Source organism: Crocodylus siamensis, chromosome 10, assembly GCF_052110815.1.
Source record: "Crocodylus siamensis isolate JL-2025a chromosome 10, ASM5211081v1, whole genome shotgun sequence".
NCBI lineage: Eukaryota > Metazoa > Chordata > Crocodylia > Crocodylidae > Crocodylus > Crocodylus siamensis.
Genome location: NC_143404.1, coordinates 61,580,050 through 61,601,292, shown reverse-complemented (window position 1 = coordinate 61,601,292; position 21,243 = coordinate 61,580,050). Strand labels below are relative to the sequence as shown.

The following is a 21,243-nucleotide window of genomic DNA, read 5'->3' as shown; positions in this document are numbered from 1 at the left end:
GAGGGCAAAGTAATGATGACATCAGTTTAAGTTGATGCAATGACTTAAAATGGGCAAGCAACTGACTTTCCGAGGGGAAGGGGGGTTACGGTTGTTTGTAGCTTCCTGTTGCCTGTGGAAAGCAAGTATCCAGATTTCCAGTGTTGGGATAGGTTTTACTTTTTGTCCTGTTCATTTATTCCGTGACCCTTATTGCTGACCCCCATGTGCAGCCTCACAGAGGTGCTTCTGGGAGGTGGCGCTGGAAAGCAACAGAAACTTAACCAGTCTGTGGGGAGGGCTGGTGCGTGTTTGTTTGCTTGGTCGGCTGGTTTTCACTCCATGTTCCTGTCCTTCAGCCTTGCTTTTCATCGCAAGTCCCCCCCGACTTAGCATGACACCAGCATCCAATCAAGTGCAATTTGTCCATGCGGTAATGCCCTACTTTGCATCTTATCTAGTGACAAATGGAAGAATGAGCCCCCTGGTCTATTGTTGCAAGCTGCTGCTGTCTTAAAAAAAAAAAGGGGGAAAAAGCCACGGCGCAGACAATGAGGGAGTGCAGGTGAGATCACAAGGGTATTGATAGCACGGGGCAGCGTGTCGCTTTACTCCCAGAGACGGATCCGTGCCTCTCTCGCCCCCCTCCCCGCGGGGCAGGGCAGGGCGGGGCAGGGCAGCGCTGGTGCGGGGCGCACGCTTTTGTCACATGCGTGGGAGCCGCCGGGGGAAGACTACAAGGCCCAGCGTGCCCCTCTGCTCCCTGATCAATGGACCTTATTTGAATAATCTGTGAGCCCTTGGACTCAGGCCAATCAGCTGTCAGGGCCCCATGATAAATCGCAATGCATTATTGATAATCATAATTACTCTGACATGCGCATTCCGCCCAAGGGGGGTAATTTCCCAACTCCAGGAATTTGTTGTGAAGAAGAAAATAATTGCTACTATTTTGCTCCCGATGCTTGCGCACCATGTCGCGGCGCAAGCAGGCGAAGCCCCAGCACATCCACTCCGAGGAGCAGCCCCCAGATGCTGCAAGTGGTGAGGCGCGAAGGGAGGGACGGCTGGGGCTGGTGGGCGCCCGGATCCGGCGGGGACCGCCGCGGGGTTTGTGCCCCCCGGCCCGGGCGCGCTGCAGGGCCCCGGCAGGGATGGACCCGCTCCGCGGGGCTGCGTCCCGGCGCCCGAGGGCGGGCGGGAGCGAGCCCCGAGCCCGGGTGGGTGAGTGGAGGGGGCTCAGGCGGGACTCGTGGGCACTTGGGGGGGTTTAAACACTTCGGCGGAGATGGCAATCGCCCGGGACCCTTTGTAGCCTGACCTCCAGCCATCTTTGATTTCCGACTTCCTAAAATAACTGCGGTGAGCTAATGGGGGGGGGGATTTGGGGGGGGGGGGAGGGAGTGGGTGCTCTCGGTTGCGCTGCTTCTAGCAGCTCCGGGCTGGCGGGGCAGGGGACCCTGTGTTTGCCGGGCAGGTCGCTTTGATCTGGGGGGGGCTCATGGGGGGCGGCTGAGGAGGTGGCGGCGGGGGCCGCGGCAGCGGGACGAGGGGCCCGGGCGGGAGCTGCTTCCGTCCGGCCCGGAGCATCTTCCCGCGGCCGGGCGCGGGCAGGGCAGGGGCTCCTCGGGTCCCGCCTGCCGGCCCGGTGCAGCTCCCGCTCGGATGGTGCCGACCCCCCGGGACCCGACCGGCACCAGATCCCTTCCCCCGCGCGGGATCGAGGGATCCCCTTCGCCACCCGGTGGCTGGCACTCGCGAGGTGCGATCCCGGCTTTTCCCTTACCCCCCCCCCAACTCCGCCACCATCAAACTCTCTCAACTTTCTCCCCCACCTTCCGCGGTCGGTAGGAGCGATCAGTAACCATGTCGGGTACAGGAGCCGCCTATTCCCAAGCCGCAGGGGGGCTGGGGGAGTCGCCCCCCTTCTCCAGCCCTCCCCCCCCCTTTCTTTCTTTTGAGCCGAAATGTGCAATTGTTGGGTCCGGTTAATGGTGACTTAAGAAGCAGCAAGCTGGCCAGAAGGCAATAAATCCCATGTTTAATGCATGACTGTTTTCCTTTGTGCATATGGTTGGGACGGGGGGGGGGGAGGTGATGTTTCCACATGTAAATCTACCCGCTGCTGGAGAGCCACCTCCGGGGGCTGCGCTGAAACAAAGGGTTAATAACGCCCCTGAAGCTGCGCGCTCCCGCGGGGGGGCGCGGGGTTGCAGGAGGAGGCAGCGCTTCTTTAAACAGGGGGGGAGCTAATCCTTTTGCAAGTGCTCGCAGTGCGGCGGCTCCGCCGGGGGTGCGGGTGCGGGTCCGCCTCCAGCATCCGACCTGGCGCCCGCTGCCGGCGTGCGCCCCCCATCGGTCACTCCCGGCCCGCGCTTCAACCGGGGCACCCCGCGGGGCTGTGCTGGCTCCCCGCTTGCCCCGGTGGAGATCACACGGAGCCAGCAGCCCCCTCCACCAACACGCGGCACGACCACGCTTGCTCCCCCCCCCCCCGTGTGAATGGCCGTCGCAGCCCAGAGCTTTGTCCCTTATCGCTCTCCGAAAGAATCCGCCTAATCCCGGGGTAGGTGTGTCCGCGAGCGCCGGGCCCGGAGCCTGCATGCCGCCGCGGGATTGCAGCACGAGTGCCCGAGAAACTGCCGACTAGATGCATCGGCGCAATAATAAAATCAAGCCCTTATCTCTTGCTCTTGGTGTTTTTCCTCCCCCCACCCGTGCCTTCTGCTTCTCGTTTCTGGGAGCCGCACCTCGGAGACCAGCGCGGCGAGTTGGGGAGCGGGTTGGCTACCTCCGTGCTCAATTAACAGGTCAGAAAACCAGCAGGTGGTCGCTGGGGACGGCTGCGGCGCCGCGCGGGGGAGTCGGCACGTCCACCGCGCGGGCTGGAGATGCCCGTTTGGCGGGATTACCGCTGGAGGCTGGGCTCAAAATGCCGCGGGCATCCGTGCTGGGCACGGGACGGCCGGGCTTGGCCGATCACCGGGGCTGCACCGTGCCAGCAAGCCCCCCCCCCCCCCCCCCCATCTCGCTCACGCGGCCCCAGGCGCTGCCGAGGGAAGGGCTCGGGGTGCTCGACGGCCCCGACGGCTCGCGCAGACGGAGGGGCTTGCATCCAGCCCTCGCCCGCCTGCTGCCTGCATCGCTGCAAATGCAAGCCATGAAAGCCGAGCAATGCAGGCAAGGCGGGCCCGAGGGCGGGGGGCAAAGATGGGCTGCTTGTTTTTCCTTTGACGTAGGTGAAACATTATATTGGTTGTAGTGATCAAGTCCCTTTGCTAAACTCCGCAGCATGTGACGTTTTGACAGAGCTGCTGCTCTAACCTTTGCCTCCTCCTGCCTGCTGTGGGTGGTAAGTTGATGTCAAGCTTACAATTAGGACTCTCATGCAATTGACCTTGGCAGCGGGGTTTGTGCCGTTTAGCTGGGTCTTAAACACTGTACTAGTGTTAAGTGTGGTCTAGGGCCGCCTTGTTTTGCTGGTGGAAGTAATTGAGTGTGGAGGAAGAACCGGTCATGGACTCAGGTAGAGCCTTCGAGGGCTGAGATGCTGGAGGGAGGCAGGCTTCGCTGGCGCTTGGGCTTGGCTGGGGGGATGACTGGCTCCATGATGACTTCTCTGCCTTCAGCAGGGCGCTCTCCTTCTTTTCGCTTTTGCAACTTTTCTGGTATTGTCAGAATCGCTGTCCCGCCAAAGCGGAGGAAGCTCTCTGCAGTAGCCACACTGCTAAGCTTGAATTTCTCAAAGATTGTTTTATATGGGAGTACTTTGGGCAGATAAAGATTAGTTTGTCAGTGATAGGGGAGGAATGGTGAAACCCAAGGTGTCCAAAGCAGCATGTTTGTCACTGTGGCCTCTCTCTTTTTTTAAAAAAAAAAAAAAATATGGCAGCCTCTTGTATTGCTTCAGGGGAGGAAGAAGTAAGATTAGTAAGAGCCAAAACAGGGCTCTAAAATTTGGATGGAGCTAAACTGCCTCGGCTTCCCCAGAAATGGATCTTGTTTTCAGTGTAATACATGAGTGCCCTCCACTGTTCGGCCTTTTAAGCTCAGTTGTTAATAGCAGCATCAGAACATGTGTTTGCTAAAGCTTTTGGTTTTTGAGCCTCAGCAGGTAACAGCAGACATCTTAAAGGGGTTTGTCATGGCATTCAGTAACTTTGTTTTTTAAAGCCCTTTGAAACTACATCAAAAGGTTAATCATGTAAGGAGGTGGAATTTAGAGGCCTACTCTTAAGTTTCTAAATGGGGTTTCTGTGCCTACAATGTTACCAAAAAACCCCCCTCCCTGCATTTCTGTGAGGATAACAAGTTGTACGAGTGTGTCGCTTCCCCTCAAAGTAATGTAAATCAAATTGAATTAATTCTGGGTTAACTTAATTACTTTAATTCTTGGAATACAGTTCGCCCAACTAATATAATTATTTTGAAGTGCAAGAAACCTTTTTAACTTGCTTTCTTCTGTGGGAAGGACATCCAGGGTTTTGCTAACGAAAAATGTCTTAATCATTTGCTATTGAAACATTTTGAACACTTTCAATTCAGAATTAAGTACGTGCATTTTTATTTTTTTATTTTTTTTTACAGTTGTGTAAAAACAAACTTCATGCAAGAAAATGTTTCTAGACAGTTGGCCAATCTTAACATATTTTGTTCAATCTTCTCCTCAGTTTGGATCCCTTTTTTTTTTTCCCTCCTCCTCCCTTCCCGCTCCAGAGTGTTTAAAATGGCACTATTGTTCTGAAATCTGACAATAGCTATAACGAAGAAAGTAGCATAAGGATTTATCTTGGGGGAGGTTTCAGATTTTAAAACTCAGAAATGGATTAATTAAAATAAATCTTTATGGATTTGCTTATTTTGATAGTGGGATTAAAAGGGCATGTGATTTCTTTTCTTTTGTTTGTTTAATTTTTTTTTTTTTTTTTTTTTTTTTTTTTAATAGTGAAATGCTTCAATGCTAACATGATCAAACTTCAGTGCTAAAAAACAACTTTAACTAGTAAAGCTAGTCACCTGTAGAGTAGACTTCTTTTTGGGGGGGGTTGGGGGAGTTGTTTTTTAAACATAAGTAGTTGTGCTTTGAGTGGTACTCCCATTATTTCAAACCTATTTAACTTTTTTGAATGAATTAATCTGTTCCCTTGTAAAACAAAGCACCTTACTAAATCAAATACCCCAGGTAATGGGGAAAGGGTGTTGTGGCTTTAATGACTCGCATCAACAAAACTCTTTTCAAATATTTAGAGGGTGGGGATTGCACCAGATCTTATTGTATATGACTACCTCATCCTACACAATAGTAGATCCTTTTTTTTTTTTTTTTTTGTTTCTTTTTTTGTCCTCTTTCCATCCATTTGGCAGTGATTGAATCTAAGACCCCTGCTGGGTTTACTGCATTCTTCTAACTTATTGGATAACTAGATGCTGAGAGATAACATTCCTGACATTTGGGGGTGGGGAGATGGAAAACAGTAGAAGTTCAATCCTTGTGAAGCATTTTGAGAGGGCCGACTTAAGTGCACGAGCTATTGTCCTCACAGGACTCTCTAGCTACTGGGTAAATACTGTAACAGCATTTCGACAGAGCTGCCCAAAGATGTAGACGTGCATAGGGGGCTTCCTTTGCACAAAAGTAAACTCTTTTTGAAGGTGTTAAGTCCTTGTCGCTGACAACTGCCCCAAGGTAGGGGAAGTCGGTATGGCAAGCCATATTGTATGGTAATATTGAGGTAGCCTGATTGTAATCGCCTGGGTGTTCCTTCAAGATTTCTCCGGAGGAAAGAGGATGTAGTTAGAAAACAAGATGTAGATCTTCAGTGAGATTTTTTCTCTTTAAACAAACTGAACTATTTTCTCATTGGCTAGCAATATTGATGCACTTACTTGCAGCGCCCTTCACAGGGCAGCAAAATATTATCCTCATTTCGCGGGGGTTGAAGCAAGGCACACCCTCTCTGAACTGGCTCAAAGCCACCCAGGGAGTCTTCACTGAGCTGGGAATTGAATCCATCTGTTCAGAGTCCTTGTCCAATACTTCAGTTGCAAGATTGGCACGAAAAAAATCACAATTTTCAATTCCCCTTTTTTTGATAATGGCATCATAAGTGGCACCTGGCTGCAGGAAGGCTGCTAACCTGCCATGGGGTCCCTAAAACGGTGTTCTTTTTCTCTGGCTCTGAGGCAGTGCTGCTGCATCTAGGCAGAAAAGACCCTTCAACCCAGTTGAAATCCGGTAAGATGTAGGTTGTCTGTATGAGTCCTGTAGTGCAGGGTGTCTTTTTTTTGGATAATTACTATTCCACTTTTAACCCCTGATGTAGATGGTTTTGCTCAACGTACCACACACCTCTGTTGTCCTTGGGGGTTTTGTTTGTTTTTGTTTTGTTTTGTTTTTTAATCCAGTTAGCAAGTGGAAGAAGATAAATATGGTGAGGCACGCTTGGTAGACAGTAAATATGTCCAGCCTTGGAGTTAATATGGAATAACATAGTATACTCTGAATTCAGAGCCTGGCTTACCTTGTGATGCCTTTCCCCAAGGTGAGCCGCAGGAAGCCCCTCCCCCCCCCCCCAAAAAAAAACCCCACAAAAACCCCAAAAACTGGAACAAAGGCAGTGATATCTCAGCCTCCATCTTTGTGGATTATATATTAGATTGTAGCAAGGTCATCCGTGTGAACTTCTCATGAAACTGCTTGCTTCTCTATTTTAAAAAGGTAGGAAAGGTAGAAAAAAAAAAAATTTTCCACTTGTCAGATATTTCCAGTGGTGGTATAACTAAACTCCCACTGCACAGAGACCTAAAATTTCCAACCTTGACCCTATCAGACCTTCCTCTTGGCCAAGTCCTGAATCGTGTTGGGTATCTCCTGTAGCATACACTAATAGCTACCACTGCATCTAATTTTAGCGAACTTTTTACTTCCTGCTCCACTTAATTGTGTGAAAGATGAACTTTTAGCTGCAGTTACTTCATTCTGATGTAGGGGTGGTGATTGCACGGGGTGGAGGGGGATGAAGGGACTTGTCTCTTCTCTTAACTCCTTTATTAATGTAGGCGCACTAAAGAACAACCCAAATTGAGATGCTCATAATAGCTATTCATGGTCCGTTGATTTGCTTCTGACTCTTCCTGTGTACGCGTATAGCTTTAAAGTTTCTAGTGTTGAGTGCTGATTGTTCATGGGCCAAAAGACATGGAGCAGGGGTCAGCAACATAGGGAGCCACAGGACCCAGGCCATGGAGCTGGCGAGCTTTGCGTGCTCTCCAGCTGGGGTCAGGCAGCTAGCTGCACCCCTTCCCCTGCTGTTCCCACTAGCCTCCAGCCTGTGAGGAGCTGCACCTGAGGCCAGGCAGTACTTGTGCTGCAACTTGGAGGGAAGGGAAGGGTAGAGCGGGAGCAGCGCAGGGACACAGCTGGCAGCTGCCTAGAGATGCACCTGCTGGCAGCTGCGCTTGCTCTCTGGCTGCGGGCGAAGGGAAGTAGTGGGGATGCTGGCACAGCTCCCAGCTGCCTGACCCCAGTGTGGGTACAGGGAAACCCCCCTGCGTCTAGCCGGATGGCTTTAGAGGTACGTCAGTTTTGGACCAGAGCCAGGTTGTTCTGGTCCACGACTTGTTAAAAAGATTGCTGGCTGCTGACCTAGAGTATGACAGATCTTGCTTTTGGGACAGTGTTGCTGTTTGTGCGAACTGTGTATAGCTTCCCCCCCAGCTCTTTGTAAAGGGAGCTTTCTTGTATGCTTCAGTGCAGCTCCGTTAAGCTGGTATGGCTTCAGACCTGCTTTTAGCCCTCAACGTGGTTGCGTGTGTGTTTTGTTGTAAGCCTGATCTAGCCTAACAAACCTTTTAAATGCACTTTCTATGACTCTGGCAGCTTTATTGTCCATGCTAAACCCTTCATAATTTTGACTGAGGAAATAGTGTGCATGTAAATGCATCAAGGTTACACTAGCAAATGTCAAGGGTTGGCCTGCCTTCCCACACACAGTCATTGTGGCCCAAACTAAACTAACACACCTGAGCTGTGAAAGTGTGCACTCGATGGGGGAAGTGTCTGCCCATGCAAATATGAACTTATGCATGCATTTCCTGTATCGGTTAAATGACTGAGCTGTATTGCATATTTATAAAAGGGGGGTGGGGCATAATTTCTGTAGATGTCAAGTGTTTCAGTCTGTCTTCAAAATTTGTGTGAACTATCGAACTGAAAATTTAGTGAGAAATTCTAATAAAACAGCTGCTGCTGGATTATTTAAAATGTGGCACCTAATCTGATGAGGTACTGGGCAGCCTCCAGTCACTGTAGCCATAGAGCCTCTGGCTTCTTTGTCCCTTCATCATATATACACAGGCTTGAAAACTTTGCTTGTATAACATCAGGGCCATGCACTGCCTTTGTGTGTAGTTGGTAACTGCTGAGTAGAGCAGCAGCAGAAGGGGAACTATTTTGATTTTTGGGAGTGAGGGGTGGAAAAAGGGCAACTTTTTGAAGTGGGAACGTAACTGGTAGAAATGAATTGTGGTGGATTAAGTAACATTTCTGATTCTGCACTCGCTAGGATTGTTCCCAAGTCCTGTAAATCCGAGTCCCAACTAGAGGGGCTGTACAGCAACCCTTTTCTTTCCTGATTGACTTTAATCACTGTCAAATTTTGCTTTGTTGGAAGATGCCTTTCTCTTTTTTTCTTTTTTCCCCCTTCCTAGTAGGGAAGGGGGGATTTTGAAATGAATAGGGAAATTTGAACAAAAATTTAAATTGTAGCTACTTACCCTTCTTATTTCTACCCCTACTGTGTCCTATTGCACAAACTCTGCTGCTGCTTGAGAGGGGCTGTTTCTATACATTCCAAGGGAGGTATCGTTCACAGTACAATACTCGTCTTCCAGCCCATGTTTGAGTGACTTTTTTTTGTTTTTGACCAGGACACTCAAGTGTTCATTTATTGTTCATATTCAGATACTGCATGGGTTAATCTGTTTGGATTGGTGAGAGGAAACAGAACTAGCTTATGGATTTCCTCTCTCTGAAGTACAGAATGACTGACTGCAAAGACTGCTGAAACGTACATTTTTAAAGAACAGAATGGTTCTGCGGATAAGAGGGTTTAAATTTAAAACCCTTTATTTCTCTTCGTAGTAGTCTACATGTAAATGTTGGCATCAAACAAAATACATATCGGGGGGTGCTCATTTGACTAGACTCTTCTTTAAACATCTCTGTATAGGTGAAAAGTATAACTTAAGCCTGAGACTAAGTGCTAGTCTGCCAATGTTTTCTATAATCAATCTAGTGTGGGGAATGGTAGCTCCACTGCTCCTCTTGGTTGTGGCCATTTGTTATAATGTGGAAAATGACTATAATGCAGGTTAACTTCTGTGATTTTATTTTTTTTTTTTTTCATATCTTTGTGGCTTGGTTAGAATTGGAAGTACTGACTACAATAACCTTGGAATAAATTTCTGTTCTAATTCTTTACATAAGAAGCTTTGCCTTTTGAGTATGTCAAGCCTGACTTGGTTAGAATATCCCATCCCCTTCCTACATTTCTAAAGAGATTTCTCTAGGAAATGTAGTCCTTTGATTTATAGGTAATTCATAAGGCCTTGGGTTTTATCAATTTTTACATCAAATGATGCTGTTAAATGCACATGTGATGCACAAGGTCATCAGCACAGCTAAGAGCAGGACTTGAACTGTCTCATGGTTGTGTTTAGTTCACTTGTCTGGGCTTTTACCACTGTTTCAGGATGGAAAAATGGTTATGGTGGGGAGAGATTTGATTCTCTCCTTTTTTTCCTCTCTCTCTTTCTCAAGGGAGTCCACAAGACGTCCCAGGTGATGGAGAGGGTGAAATGAGTTCCAAGAGGTGTCGAACAGAAGAAACCAACATTTGTGAGAAATGCTGTGCAGAATTCTTCAATCTCGCTGAATTCCTTGAGCATAAGAAAAATTGCACTAAAAATCCACCTGTCCTAATCATGAATGACAGTGAGGGAGCCATACCCCCCGAAGGCTTCCCTGAAGCTTCTGAGAACTTTCCAAACGATCGCTCAGATGGTCGAACAGCCAAGGACAGTCAGGCAAAGAGTTGCACTGGTTCTGTGGAAAAGAGAGAAGGAAAAGTTGATGCTGAACCTGTTGCAGGAATGTACCTAAAAACGGAACCCCCTGTGACTTCAGCAACTCCTGGCCTCGGCTATTTATCAAAACCCAAGGTACCAAACACTAATGTGACTTTGCAGACAATACGTGGCACCAAAGTGGCTGTGAACCAGCGTACCTCTGATGCCATCTCTCCTTCCGCAGCTAGTTTTAATGCTATCCCAATGATCCTGGAGCAGCTCGTCTGCTTGCAGCAGCAGCAGCTTCAGCAAATTCAGCTTACAGAACAAATCCGCATTCAGATTGCCATGATGGCTCCTCATGCCCTACATCCTTCAATAGCAGCTGCTGCCGATCCCCTAAAAGCGTTGGGTGCTCACATGTCTCAGCAGCTGTCAGCTACTGTTGCATTAATTGGACAAAAAGCTGGAAGCCAAAGCCTATCACTGGAATCCTTGAAGCAAGGAAAACTACCTCATCCTACCCTTGGCATTCCAGCTGCTGGCTCTGTAGCCGGCGGGCTTTCTTCCTCTCTTTCCTTGAAGCCTGAAGCAACCAGGGGCCTCCCAAGTTCTATTGCTCGGTTTCCAAACCCTTTGCTACCTCAGTCATCCAATTCTGTCATCTTCCAAAACCCACTTTCTGCAGTCTCGTCGGTGCTCGATCCCTCCAAGAAAGGGAAAGGGAAGCCCCCTAATATCAGCGTGTCTGATAGCAAACCAACTGCAGAAGAACCTTTCTTTAAACATAAGTGCAAGTTCTGTGGCAAGGTCTTTGGCAATGACAGTGCTTTACAGATCCACCTCCGCTCCCACACTGGTGAAAGGCCCTACAAGTGTAACATTTGCGGCAACCGGTTTACAACCAAAGGGAACCTGAAAGTGCATTTTCAGCGCCACAAAGATAAATACCCTCACATTAAAATGAATCCTTATCCAGTCCCTGAACACCTGGACAACATCCCCACCAGCAGTGGAATCCCGTACGGCATGTCTGTGCCGCTGGATGAGTCCAACCTAATTGTGGATAGCAAACCAGTTCTGACAACACTGCCGACCTCTGTGGGTGCCGGCTTGCCGCAGAGTATCTCCAGCCTAGCAGGCATCAAAGATTCTCTCCCCAGCACCCTGTCGAGTGACATGCAGCCGAGACCCTCTCCGGAAAGCGAAGGTGGCTCTTCCTCCTCGGGTGCTGTCAGTCACGAGTCGGGAACCGAGCAGAGCTTGAGCTCGCCGCAAGCTAGCTGCAGCGCGAGTGTCTTCCGTGGAAGTGGGGCAAGTGAGCAAGGTTCAGAAACGTCCAAGCTCCAGCAGCTGGTTGAGAACATTGACAAGTCTGCTGCTGACCCCAACGAGTGCCTGATTTGTCACAGGGTGCTGAGCTGTCAGAGCTCGCTCAAAATGCATTACCGTACCCACACTGGCGAGCGCCCGTTTAAGTGCAAGATCTGTGGCCGTGCCTTTTCAACAAAAGGTAACCTTAAGACTCACTATGGTGTCCACCGAGCAAACACCCCATTGAAGATGCAGCATTCTTGTCCTATCTGCCAGAAGAAGTTTACAAATGCTGTTGTACTGCAGCAGCACATTCGCATGCATATGGGGGGACAAATCCCCAATACGCCCATGCCAGAAAATGCTTGTGATAATACTGATGTGGATCCTACGCAGGTTGAAAAGAATGGAGATGTCAGTCGTCCAGATGAGAGTATGGAAAGCATAGAAATAGAAGAAGACCTAGACTCCCAGGATGGCCCCAGCAGCTCTTCAAAGCCCCCTACTCCTTACGATACGCAGTCAGAATCTCCAGCCGCAGTGTTTTCTGGTATTGCTGCATTGGAGAATCAGATGAAAATCGTAAACTCTGCTTTGACCCTACAACGGCAAAGCAGCCAGAAGTCCAGCGACAATGGCTCGGCAGAAAGTGATGGCATGACGAATGATTCTTCTTCTGTGACGGGAGATCCGGATTATCCAAATGGCAGGAGTCCTGCTGCCTCAGAATCGGCTTCGTTCCAGGCGCTGTCTCCAGCCAATAGCCAAGCTGAAAGCGTTCGGTCAAAGTCACCAGGCTTCAGCGCTCAAGAAGATGCTGCCGTGGGAAATAAAGCTGAAGGTCCCGAAAGCAACGTTCCTGAAGTAGAAGGGGCTGGTGCTTTGGACCTAACTTATGGCAATATTGGTCGAAAAGTCATCAAAGAAGAACCTGGATTACACTTTGCAAATGGAGAGTATGGTGAGTTGTTCCTGGTAGCTGCACTGCCCCATACCCAGTAGACCAGTGGGAACATGGAGCTTTATTTCTGATTCCTGGAAGAAGTAGGGTGTTTTTTATTGCTCCGGGTATCATAACAAATACCCCTCTTGCTTTCTGGGCCCGATCTTGAAATTGCCGCATGCATGGGGCTGCCTTCTGCTGTGCATGGAGTGTGCTAGCCTTCCACTTACTTCAGTGGGAGCTGCATGCTTAGTACATGCCCGACTCCAGTGAATGAACTCTTTGCATATTGCTCTCCTAAAATGATCATTACAGCGCTGATAAGACACGGAACAAAGTTGGGTCAGTTTAGCCCTAGTATACTATATTAAAACTAAGAGAGAGAGTGCTCCATGGGGTGGGAACTTCAGTTCTGTACTGTGTATTGCAAGTCTAGATTTGTCCAAATCATTAAATGTCAAGCTCTTAGTTCCTAAATTCTTGCTGGCCAATGAGACGAGGCTTCTCTTCAATACGCCAGTAAACACTGATGGGAGTTTGAGTCCTAATTTCTGTGTGTTGGGTGTTGCACGAGCAAGATAAAAAATCCAGGCTGGCATCTTTTCTTCCAAAACCCCAACTGCCATGATGATAACCTAGGATGTATTGTCTCTTTCAGGTCGTAGCAGCATTCCCGCTGCCTTTGTCCGAGCACCACCAGCACTCATAAAAGTGGAAATGCTAGGTGAACGTCCCATTAGCACAGGCCATTTCATTGGCCCACCAGCTTTATCACCTGGTGTTGCCCCTCTGCTGGTGCCACGGCCTAAATTTTGCCGTCCAGCTAAACAGCACATCTGCACTACATGTGGTAAGAACTTCTCCTCCGCCAGCGCTCTTCAGATTCATGAACGGACCCATACTGGTGAAAAACCATTCGCGTGCACAATCTGTGGAAGAGCATTTACAACAAAAGGAAACTTGAAGGTAAGCTCTGACTGCTAAGGGAACAAAGTCTGATACCTACACCTGGAGTCGCCTTCATGTAGAAACTCTTAACCATTCACTAAAACGTACCCATTTTTGATACAGTTGTCTAGGTCTTGGAGATCATAGCCAACTACTTCTGTCCTTTGGATTGTCCATGTAAATTGCTCATTTAGTTGGGGCCCTGAGAACAAAAATCTACTTGGAAAGTTTTTGGTTTTGTTTTTTTTTTTTTTTACTTCATGTCCCAGTGAACAGGGGCAAGAGGAGGAAGGGGAGAGAAGCCAGGCACCAGATCCTGCCCAGGGAAGGTAAATGATCCAGCTGCCTGCGCCTTTGGTTTGCTGAGTGTTTGGTGTACGTGCTTGGAGAAGCTGGAAGTGATTGCTGCCTGGGCCTGATGGAAGCCCTAACGAGGGGGCAGGGCCCGTGCAGGCCCAGGGACGTCGGTCTGAGGTGTAGAGTCCAGGAGAGCTGGCTGTACTTTAAAGACGCCTTACCAAGAGTGCAAGAACAAACCATCCCTTTGCACAGGAAGAAGACCAGCTTGGCTTAGCAGGGAACTCTTCAGGAAACTAAATCACAAAAAGGAAGCTTATAAGAAGTGGAAACTTGGCCAAACAACTAGGGAACAACATAAGTGCATTGCTCAGTAGGGGTGTACAAAGTGGGCCATATTCAGATTCAGATTTGGCCCGATTTCAGGGGATAGTGATTAGATTTGTTGATTTTTTTTTTTTTTTGATTCGGCCGAATCTGATGCAGATTCAAAGAATCAGTAATTTTTGCCATAACACAGCTTTTTAAATGGTTTTTTTTCCTACATACTTTGAGGTACTAGGTGGCTCACGAGCACTGTGATGGTGGGACAGATGGCGCATCCCACAGGAGCTTGGGAGGGCCTGCCAACTGCCCTAGGGACGCCCCCCCCTCGGGCGCTCCAGTGAGACGCTCCATCCACCCCAGCATCACAGTGATCACAAGTCGCCTGATACCTCAAGGAATGTAGAAAAAACACTTGTCTGTATCCAGATCGTCCAATCTTTCTGAATCAAATCGGAGGCTTCTGATTCGATTTGGAGAGACTAATGGGTCTCTGGATTTTGAGTCAAAGATCTGGCTGCTGAATTGGGCCCTATCTCCTTCAAATCAAATCGGCGACCAAGGCTTTGCACAGCCCTATTGCTGGGGCATGCAAGGATGAAGTCGGGAAGGTCAGAGTACAAGTGGATTTGCAGCTAGCAAGGGATGTGAAGGGTTTCTACAAGTATGTCAGTAGCAAGAGGATGATCAATCAGGGAAGTGTGGATCTCTTACTGAATAGGGGAGGCAACCTTGTGACAAAGGATGCAGAAAAGGCTGAAGTGCACAATGCCTTCTTTGCCTCAGTCTTCACAGGAGAGGTCAGCCCCCAGACTACAGCACCAGGCAGCACAGTTTGGGGAGGAGGTGAACAGTCCTCAGTGGTGGAAGAACAGGTTGGGGACTGCTTAGAAAAGTTGGATGTGTACAAGTCCATGGGGCTAGATCGGATGCACCCGAGGGTGCTGAGGAAGTTGGTTGATGGGATTGCAAAGCCATTGGCCATTGTCTTTGAAAACTCATAGTGATCAGGAGAGGTCCTGGATGATTGGAAAAGGGCAAATGTAGTGCCCGTATTTGAGAGAGGTGGGGGGAAAAGGAGGATCCAGAGAACTACAGACCAGTCAGCCTCACCTCCAGTCCCTGGAAAAATCATGGAGCAGATCCTCAAGGAATCCATTTCTGAGAACTAGGAGAAGACGAGCAGGTGATTAGGAACACTAAGCATGGATTCACCAGGAGTAAGTCATGCCTGATGCTTTCTGTGATGAGATGACTGGCTTGGTGGATGCTGGGAGACTGGATGTGGTGTACCCTGATTTTTAGCAAGGCTTTTGATATGGTCTCCCACAACATTCTTGCAAGCAAGCTAAGAAAGAATGGGCTGGGTGAATGGACTGTAAGGTGGATAGAAAACTGTCTGAAGCATTGGGCTCAGAGACTAGTGATCAAGGCTCAATGTCTAGTTGGCAGCTAGTATCAAATGGAGTGCCCCAGGGGTCAGTCCTGGGGCCAGTTTTGTTCAGTGTCTTCATCAGCGACCTGGAAGATGGCATAGTGCACCCTCAGCAAGTTTGCAGATAATACCAGGCTGGAGGGTAGGATATGCTGGAGGGTAGGGCTGGAATTTGGAGTGACCTAGACAAATTGGAGGATTGGGCCAAAAGAAATCTGATGTTAAACAAGAACAAGTGCAAAGTCCTGAATTTAGGACAGAACCAAGCCATGTGCAGCTCGGCAGAAAAAGACCTGGGGGTTAGAGTGGACAATAAGCTGAGTATGAGCCTGTAGTGTGCCTCTGTTGCCAAGAAGGTTAACAGCACCCTGGGCTGCAATGGTAGGTGTGGTTGCCAGTAGGTATGGGGAAGTAATTATTCCCCTCTATTTGGCACTGGTGAGGCCACATCTGGAGTACTGTGTTCAGTTTTGGGCCCCCCACTACAGAAAGGATGTGGACAAATTGGAGAGAGTCCAACAGAGAGCAACAAAAATGGTGAGGGGGCTGGGGGACGTGACTTATGGGGGAACTGGGCCTACTTAGTCTGCAGAAGAGGAGACCAAGAGGGGACTTAATAGCAACTTTCAACTACTCGAAGGGGAGTTCAAAAGAGGATAGAGCTAGACACATTTCAGTGGTGACAGATGATGGAACAAGGAGCAATTGTCTCAAGTTGCAGCAAAGGAAGTTTAGTTTAGACGTTAGGAAGAATTTTCTCACTAAGAGGATAATAAAATACTAGAACGGGTTACCCGGAGAGGTGGTACAATCTCCATCTTTGGAGCTTTTTAAGACCTGGTTAAACAAAGCTTTGACCGGGATGGTCCTGCATTGAGCAGGGGGTTGAACTAGATGACCTCCTGAAGTCCCTTCCAACCCTCGTTTTCTACGAGTCTATAAGAGCTAGAATTCTGTAACTGCCTGTTTTAAGCAGTCTTGCTTCTGACACTTTTGGGGCGGGGGGCAAGGGAGGGGGATACATTTGAGACTTGGATTCACTAGCCAAAGTTTATTATGAGTTTGTAATTTGGGTGGATCATTTGGAGAAATAGCTTAATAGAAAACTCTGGCTCAAATAAGGTTACATTCAATGGTTTTGAAGTGATCATTTGCAAACAGTATGGAACAGACACCACTGCTTCTGGGAGCACCTTCAGAAACTCCCATGTTAAAATGGGAATTTTTTTGAAACATAGTACTAAACCAAAAAATTGCTGTAGTATATTAGCCAGAATAGAAGTGTTGTATAAAATAAAGGCATCCAAAACTTTCTTTTCGTGAGGAAGAGGCAATTATCTTTATTAGACCTAGTTGGCCTAATAAGTAGGGGTTCACTGATAGATTTTTGGGGCCAATACCGACAGCCCTTTTTTTTGTTTAAGGAGGCATGTCGGCCGATACCGAGCCAATTTCCGATACCAGCCCGGCAGCTTGGAGAGCTGTGTGCAGCTGGTAAGTCTGGTGTGGTGGAAGGGGGCAGGGGGGAGGGAGGGGGCATGGGGGGTCAGATCAAGGCACCGTGGTGAGGGAGGAGTAGGGCTGGGGCAAGTGCTGCACAGGTGGGGCCGGTATGGGATGGAGCCACAGCTTGTCTGGGGGCACAGTTACGGAGGGCAGCTCCCACTGCACGTCTGGGAGCTGCTAGTCTGGTGCTGGTCCAGCGGCCCCTGCCACTTATCCAGGAGGATATGGGTGGGGGCATGTGCCCCCAGATCAGGGCAGGCTGGGGCCAGGGCTGTGTGGGTCTCTTCTTGGCCCACTGTGCCATCCAGGGGGATGCACCCCCCCTCAACCCCCATGCCCTCCCGGATGAGTGGCGGGAGCCTCACTTGCCTCGCTGTGCCCCCCCGGACAAGCCACAGCTCCTTCCTGCACCTGCCCCACACCACCCCAGTTAGGCAGCGCTTGCCCCATCCCCACTCTTCCCTTACCATAGGGTGCCTTGATTTTTTTTTTTTTTTTTTCACCCCCGCCATGCCCCCTCCCTCCCCTTCCACCACACCAGACTTACCAGCTGAACACATCTCTCCAACCTGCTGTGCTGTGCTTCTTGCTGCCCATGTGCTATGCTGCAGCTGCATGCACATATGGGCATTTATCAGCCACATCGGGACAGTTTTTCCTAGCCGATCAATTTTCTTTGTATCGGTGCCAATCTGATATGGGACCCATGTATCAGTGCATTTCTAAATAGAAGATATCACCTCTTCCTCGAGGTGTTTTTTGGATGCTTTTGCCTCTAGACCAATATGGCTGCAGCCTAGATCCCTTTATCAGATGAATTCACTTTCCTTTTAATGGACATACACAACACAGACAACTTAAGCACAAAGAATCTTTGAAGCATTATGTAATTTAATTTTTTCAAAAATACTCTGAGAAACCTGGAGAAAGATAACGGACTTCCCAAGTTTGGAAGACGCATGAACTGCTTGTGATGCACTTGTTCGGGGAGCAGCTTGTGGTGGTTCTGTGTCTGACAACACAGTAGACTTTTATTCTGGGGGGGGGGTTTTCTTTTCCCTCTGTTTAAAATATGGGACCATTCTTTGCTTTCAAATACCATTCATGGAGAGGGTTTGCAGAATGTACCAAAGTCCCTGTGTTTCTTGAATTCAGCAATATTTGCCAATAAGTCACATTACCAGCTTGCTGCTTTAGAAGAACTGCCACATTCAAGCCACAGTGGTTCTTGAAAATACACCATGTCGCATACTGGCAATTGCCACTACTGCTTGTTCACCTAGATTAGAACAATAATGGGAAAATAAAACAAGAAATGTGCAGGACACAAGCCATTCTCCAGCACTGTGTAGCCTTTTCTTTTTCCTGCAGTGGGATGGCTTCTATGACTAAGTATTATAAAAGTATACAGGTCTGTCTGAAAGTGTTGGTTTTTTACTACTTTGGGGACTAAAGGATTGTTGTGCTGGGTAAGATATAGGACCAGAACTAAATGACATTTAATCTGAAAGCCCCCCCCATCCTTCCTTCTGCAGGTCCATGTTGGAACTCACATGTGGAATAACTCTGCCAGGCGTGGAAGAAGACTCTCCATTGATAATCCCATGGCCCTGTTGGGAAATGATCCAAAGAAGGTATCTGACATGTTTCCAAAGGATATAGTGCCTCCTTCAGTGAACATTGATCCTACAGTATGGAATCAGTATGCAGCGGTACTCAGCAATGGCATAACAATGAAGACTAATGAAATTTCGGTAATTCAGAGTGGTGGTTTACCTACCCTTCCAGTCACTGTTGCGGGTGGTTCGGCAATAAATACTGCTACAGTCTCCAAGATAGATGGGACCCCGTCTGGGATTAGCTCCGATATTGAGAAGGCTGATGGTGGTGCTGCTGCAGACAATGTGCCAAAACACCAATTTCCTCACTTCCTGGAGGAGAACAAAATAGCTGTTAGCTAAAAAAAAAAAAAGAAAGAAAGAAAAAAAACCCCACAAAAACAAACAAAAAAAAACCAAACTCTTAAGTGAAGGTGAAATGCAAATATATATTTTTAAGAGATTCCACCTCAACCTCCTATTTTCCTATTGACGTGCAAATGATTTTATGGTTGTCTTTGTAAGAGTTGCCCAGAGTACAATCATGACGTTGCTTTGCAAAATAATAATGAATAGGAATTCCTTCTATTTGGAAAGATGCGGGTCTTGCAAAGTAGTTCTTGTTTTTTGTTACTTTAATTTGTACAGCCTTACATAAGTTCGTACAACTTGAAATTCCAAAGGTTATAACATTTACCTCTTTGTTTAAACTGATCTTTGGGGGTTTTGAACAGAGTGGCAACAGCCAACCTACTGACTGGAAAGGAAACTTCGTATTTACTGATGAGACGTGAAAAGTGATTATGCGGGTAAATGTTCTAGAATGTCTGCCACCCTTTTAGAAGTAGAGACTTTGTTTGGGGGTTTTTGTGTGGGTGTTCTTGTTTTGGTTTTGGTTTTTTTTTCCAAATGTACTTTTTACTCTAATGGCTATAAAATGACAATTTTTTTTTTTTCGTTTTTAAAAAAAAAAAAAAAAATCTCTTGCTTTGGGAGCTCTGTACAAACTCTTCTTTAATCAATGCTCCTAAGAATTTAATACTCTGTATTGTTAACTGCTGCTTATTTAATGCTCCTACTTTGGACAGCCCTTCAAGTACAGTGCCAAAATGCCTATTCCCAAAGATGTGCAGTTTTCTCCTAAAATATTTTATTTTGATACCAAGAGTCCCAAACAAGCATGGGTGGGTATGTATATACTTTTTTTTCCCTTGGAAAAAGGAATACTTGCTGGAAAGTTGGTTGGGGGTTTTTTTTGGTTTTTGTTTTTTTTGGTTTTTTAAGTCTGTGAGCTCTGCAAGAAATTTCAGGTAACTGTTGCATCTGGGCATTGGAACTGGTTTCCTTAGCAAGAGAAACTTTTCTTCCCCTTGGTAATTTAGAGGATTGGTCTATGTAAACCTGTATATTTAAATACAAAGTATTCACTCTTAGGTCTAATGTTTTGTGGGTTTTTGGATGGAATTCCCACTTTTGGTCATTGTGTTTCTTGGTTGTCCATGCACTTGCATTTACACCAAAACATTAATGATCCATGTGTTTGGTATGAAGGTTATTGGGATAGCCCTCTGGATTCTAAGTTATCTACCTCATTTTTTTTTCTTTGTAGATGTAGTGTCTATTTTTCTATAATGACCACTGTAATGAACTGAGATTCAAGCAGATGCTTCCATGCACTATCTCAAACCAAAACCTGATGTATTAGTGGGAGCATCTGAAGACTTAGTGGACTAACTTTTCACTATTCCTCTGACATCTGCTGGATCTGTATATGTAATAATCCAAAGCTAGATTGAAAACTGAGCATTTGGTATTAAAGGACTGCATGATGGAAAGGAGTCTAATTTCTGACTGCAGGAAATCTTCAAGTCCAGTTGCAGTTGTGAAAGGCCCAAAAATGCAAATTACCAAAAAGTTTGTGTAATGTTGCACCTGACTTTTTTGTTCCTTTGTTTTATTTTTTGTTTATGATCTCCCTTTGCCAAGTCGTGCCTTTCCTGCTGGACTTGTAAGTAAGAACACACCAGTACCTGTTTACACTGTAAAATGGATATTGTTACATAGAACATGCCAAAGGCATCCCAATTGTCAAGTTTCTTCATTGAATGTATGACTTTTAAGAACTCTGTAGTTTTGAGTACCTACTGATGCATTTCTGTTGACATTTTTGAGAATAAATTTGGGATGACTTTTTTTCACATTTTGTGCCTAATTTTGTTTTGGTAAAGCACTTGTGTCCCCTTCGTAACTTCAGTAGTTAAAGCAGTAAATAACTTCCATAAAAATATCTTCAGAGAGAATTTTTAGTGTACTAACTAGGTATTTAGTAGAAAAACTAGTTTATGCCAAGAATACTGACTCCAAACTTATCCAGCTGTATTGCTCTCCCTCTCCCAGCATTTTTTTGCCGTGATCTAATTGCGAGGGACAAGAGTACTAAATCATCAACTTAACATACCAGTTGATAGTTCAGCGGATGCCAGTTACATAGATGGAGCTTCCAGGATCTTTTAAATATTCTTCTTATTTAGAAAAATACATGGCTGGATTCTCTTATTCTGGAGTTCTACATAGTATAGAGTAGGTGGCTGAGTTGTTCTGACTCATGGGTTTTGAGGATCATCCCAGATGCAGCAACAATTGCCCAGCAGCAGTTTGAAATTGCCACTAACCATAGAAGTCTTATTACCACCTGTAGTAGTGGAGAATGGGTGATGCTCTGCAAATTGGGTACCCTGTATATGCCTGAGAGAAACTCCATGGTAGGCACTAGAAGCCGGACCCTGATCCTTGGACCAGCTGTGTGCTGCCAAAAGGACAAATGTAGTTGG

The 21,243-nt window shown here is 47.2% G+C and overlaps 1 protein-coding gene across 7 annotated transcripts; it reads left to right on the top strand.

Annotated features, from left to right (window-relative positions):
- Positions 1 to 707: 707 nt before the first annotated feature.
- On the top strand, positions 708 to 20,601 carry SALL4 (spalt like transcription factor 4). Of its 7 annotated transcripts, XM_090020382.1 has the most exons (5): positions 2,580 to 2,789; positions 9,800 to 12,322; positions 12,963 to 13,270; positions 16,733 to 16,802; positions 18,350 to 18,517. In XM_090020382.1, exons 1-5 carry the CDS (start codon positions 2,630 to 2,632, stop codon positions 18,376 to 18,378), a joined length of 3,090 nt encoding a protein of 1,029 aa, XP_089876508.1. In that variant the 5' UTR covers positions 2,580 to 2,629; the 3' UTR covers positions 18,379 to 18,517. The 7 variants fall into 7 exon arrangements, with proteins under 7 accessions (XP_089876503.1, XP_089876504.1, XP_089876506.1 ...); XM_090020377.1 differs by lacking the exons at positions 2,580 to 2,789; positions 16,733 to 16,802 and adding an exon at positions 708 to 1,023 and having other exon boundaries at positions 18,350 to 20,601; XM_090020378.1 differs by lacking the exons at positions 2,580 to 2,789; positions 16,733 to 16,802 and adding an exon at positions 1,054 to 1,203 and having other exon boundaries at positions 18,350 to 20,601.
- The last annotated feature ends 642 nt before the right edge of the window (positions 20,602 to 21,243 follow it).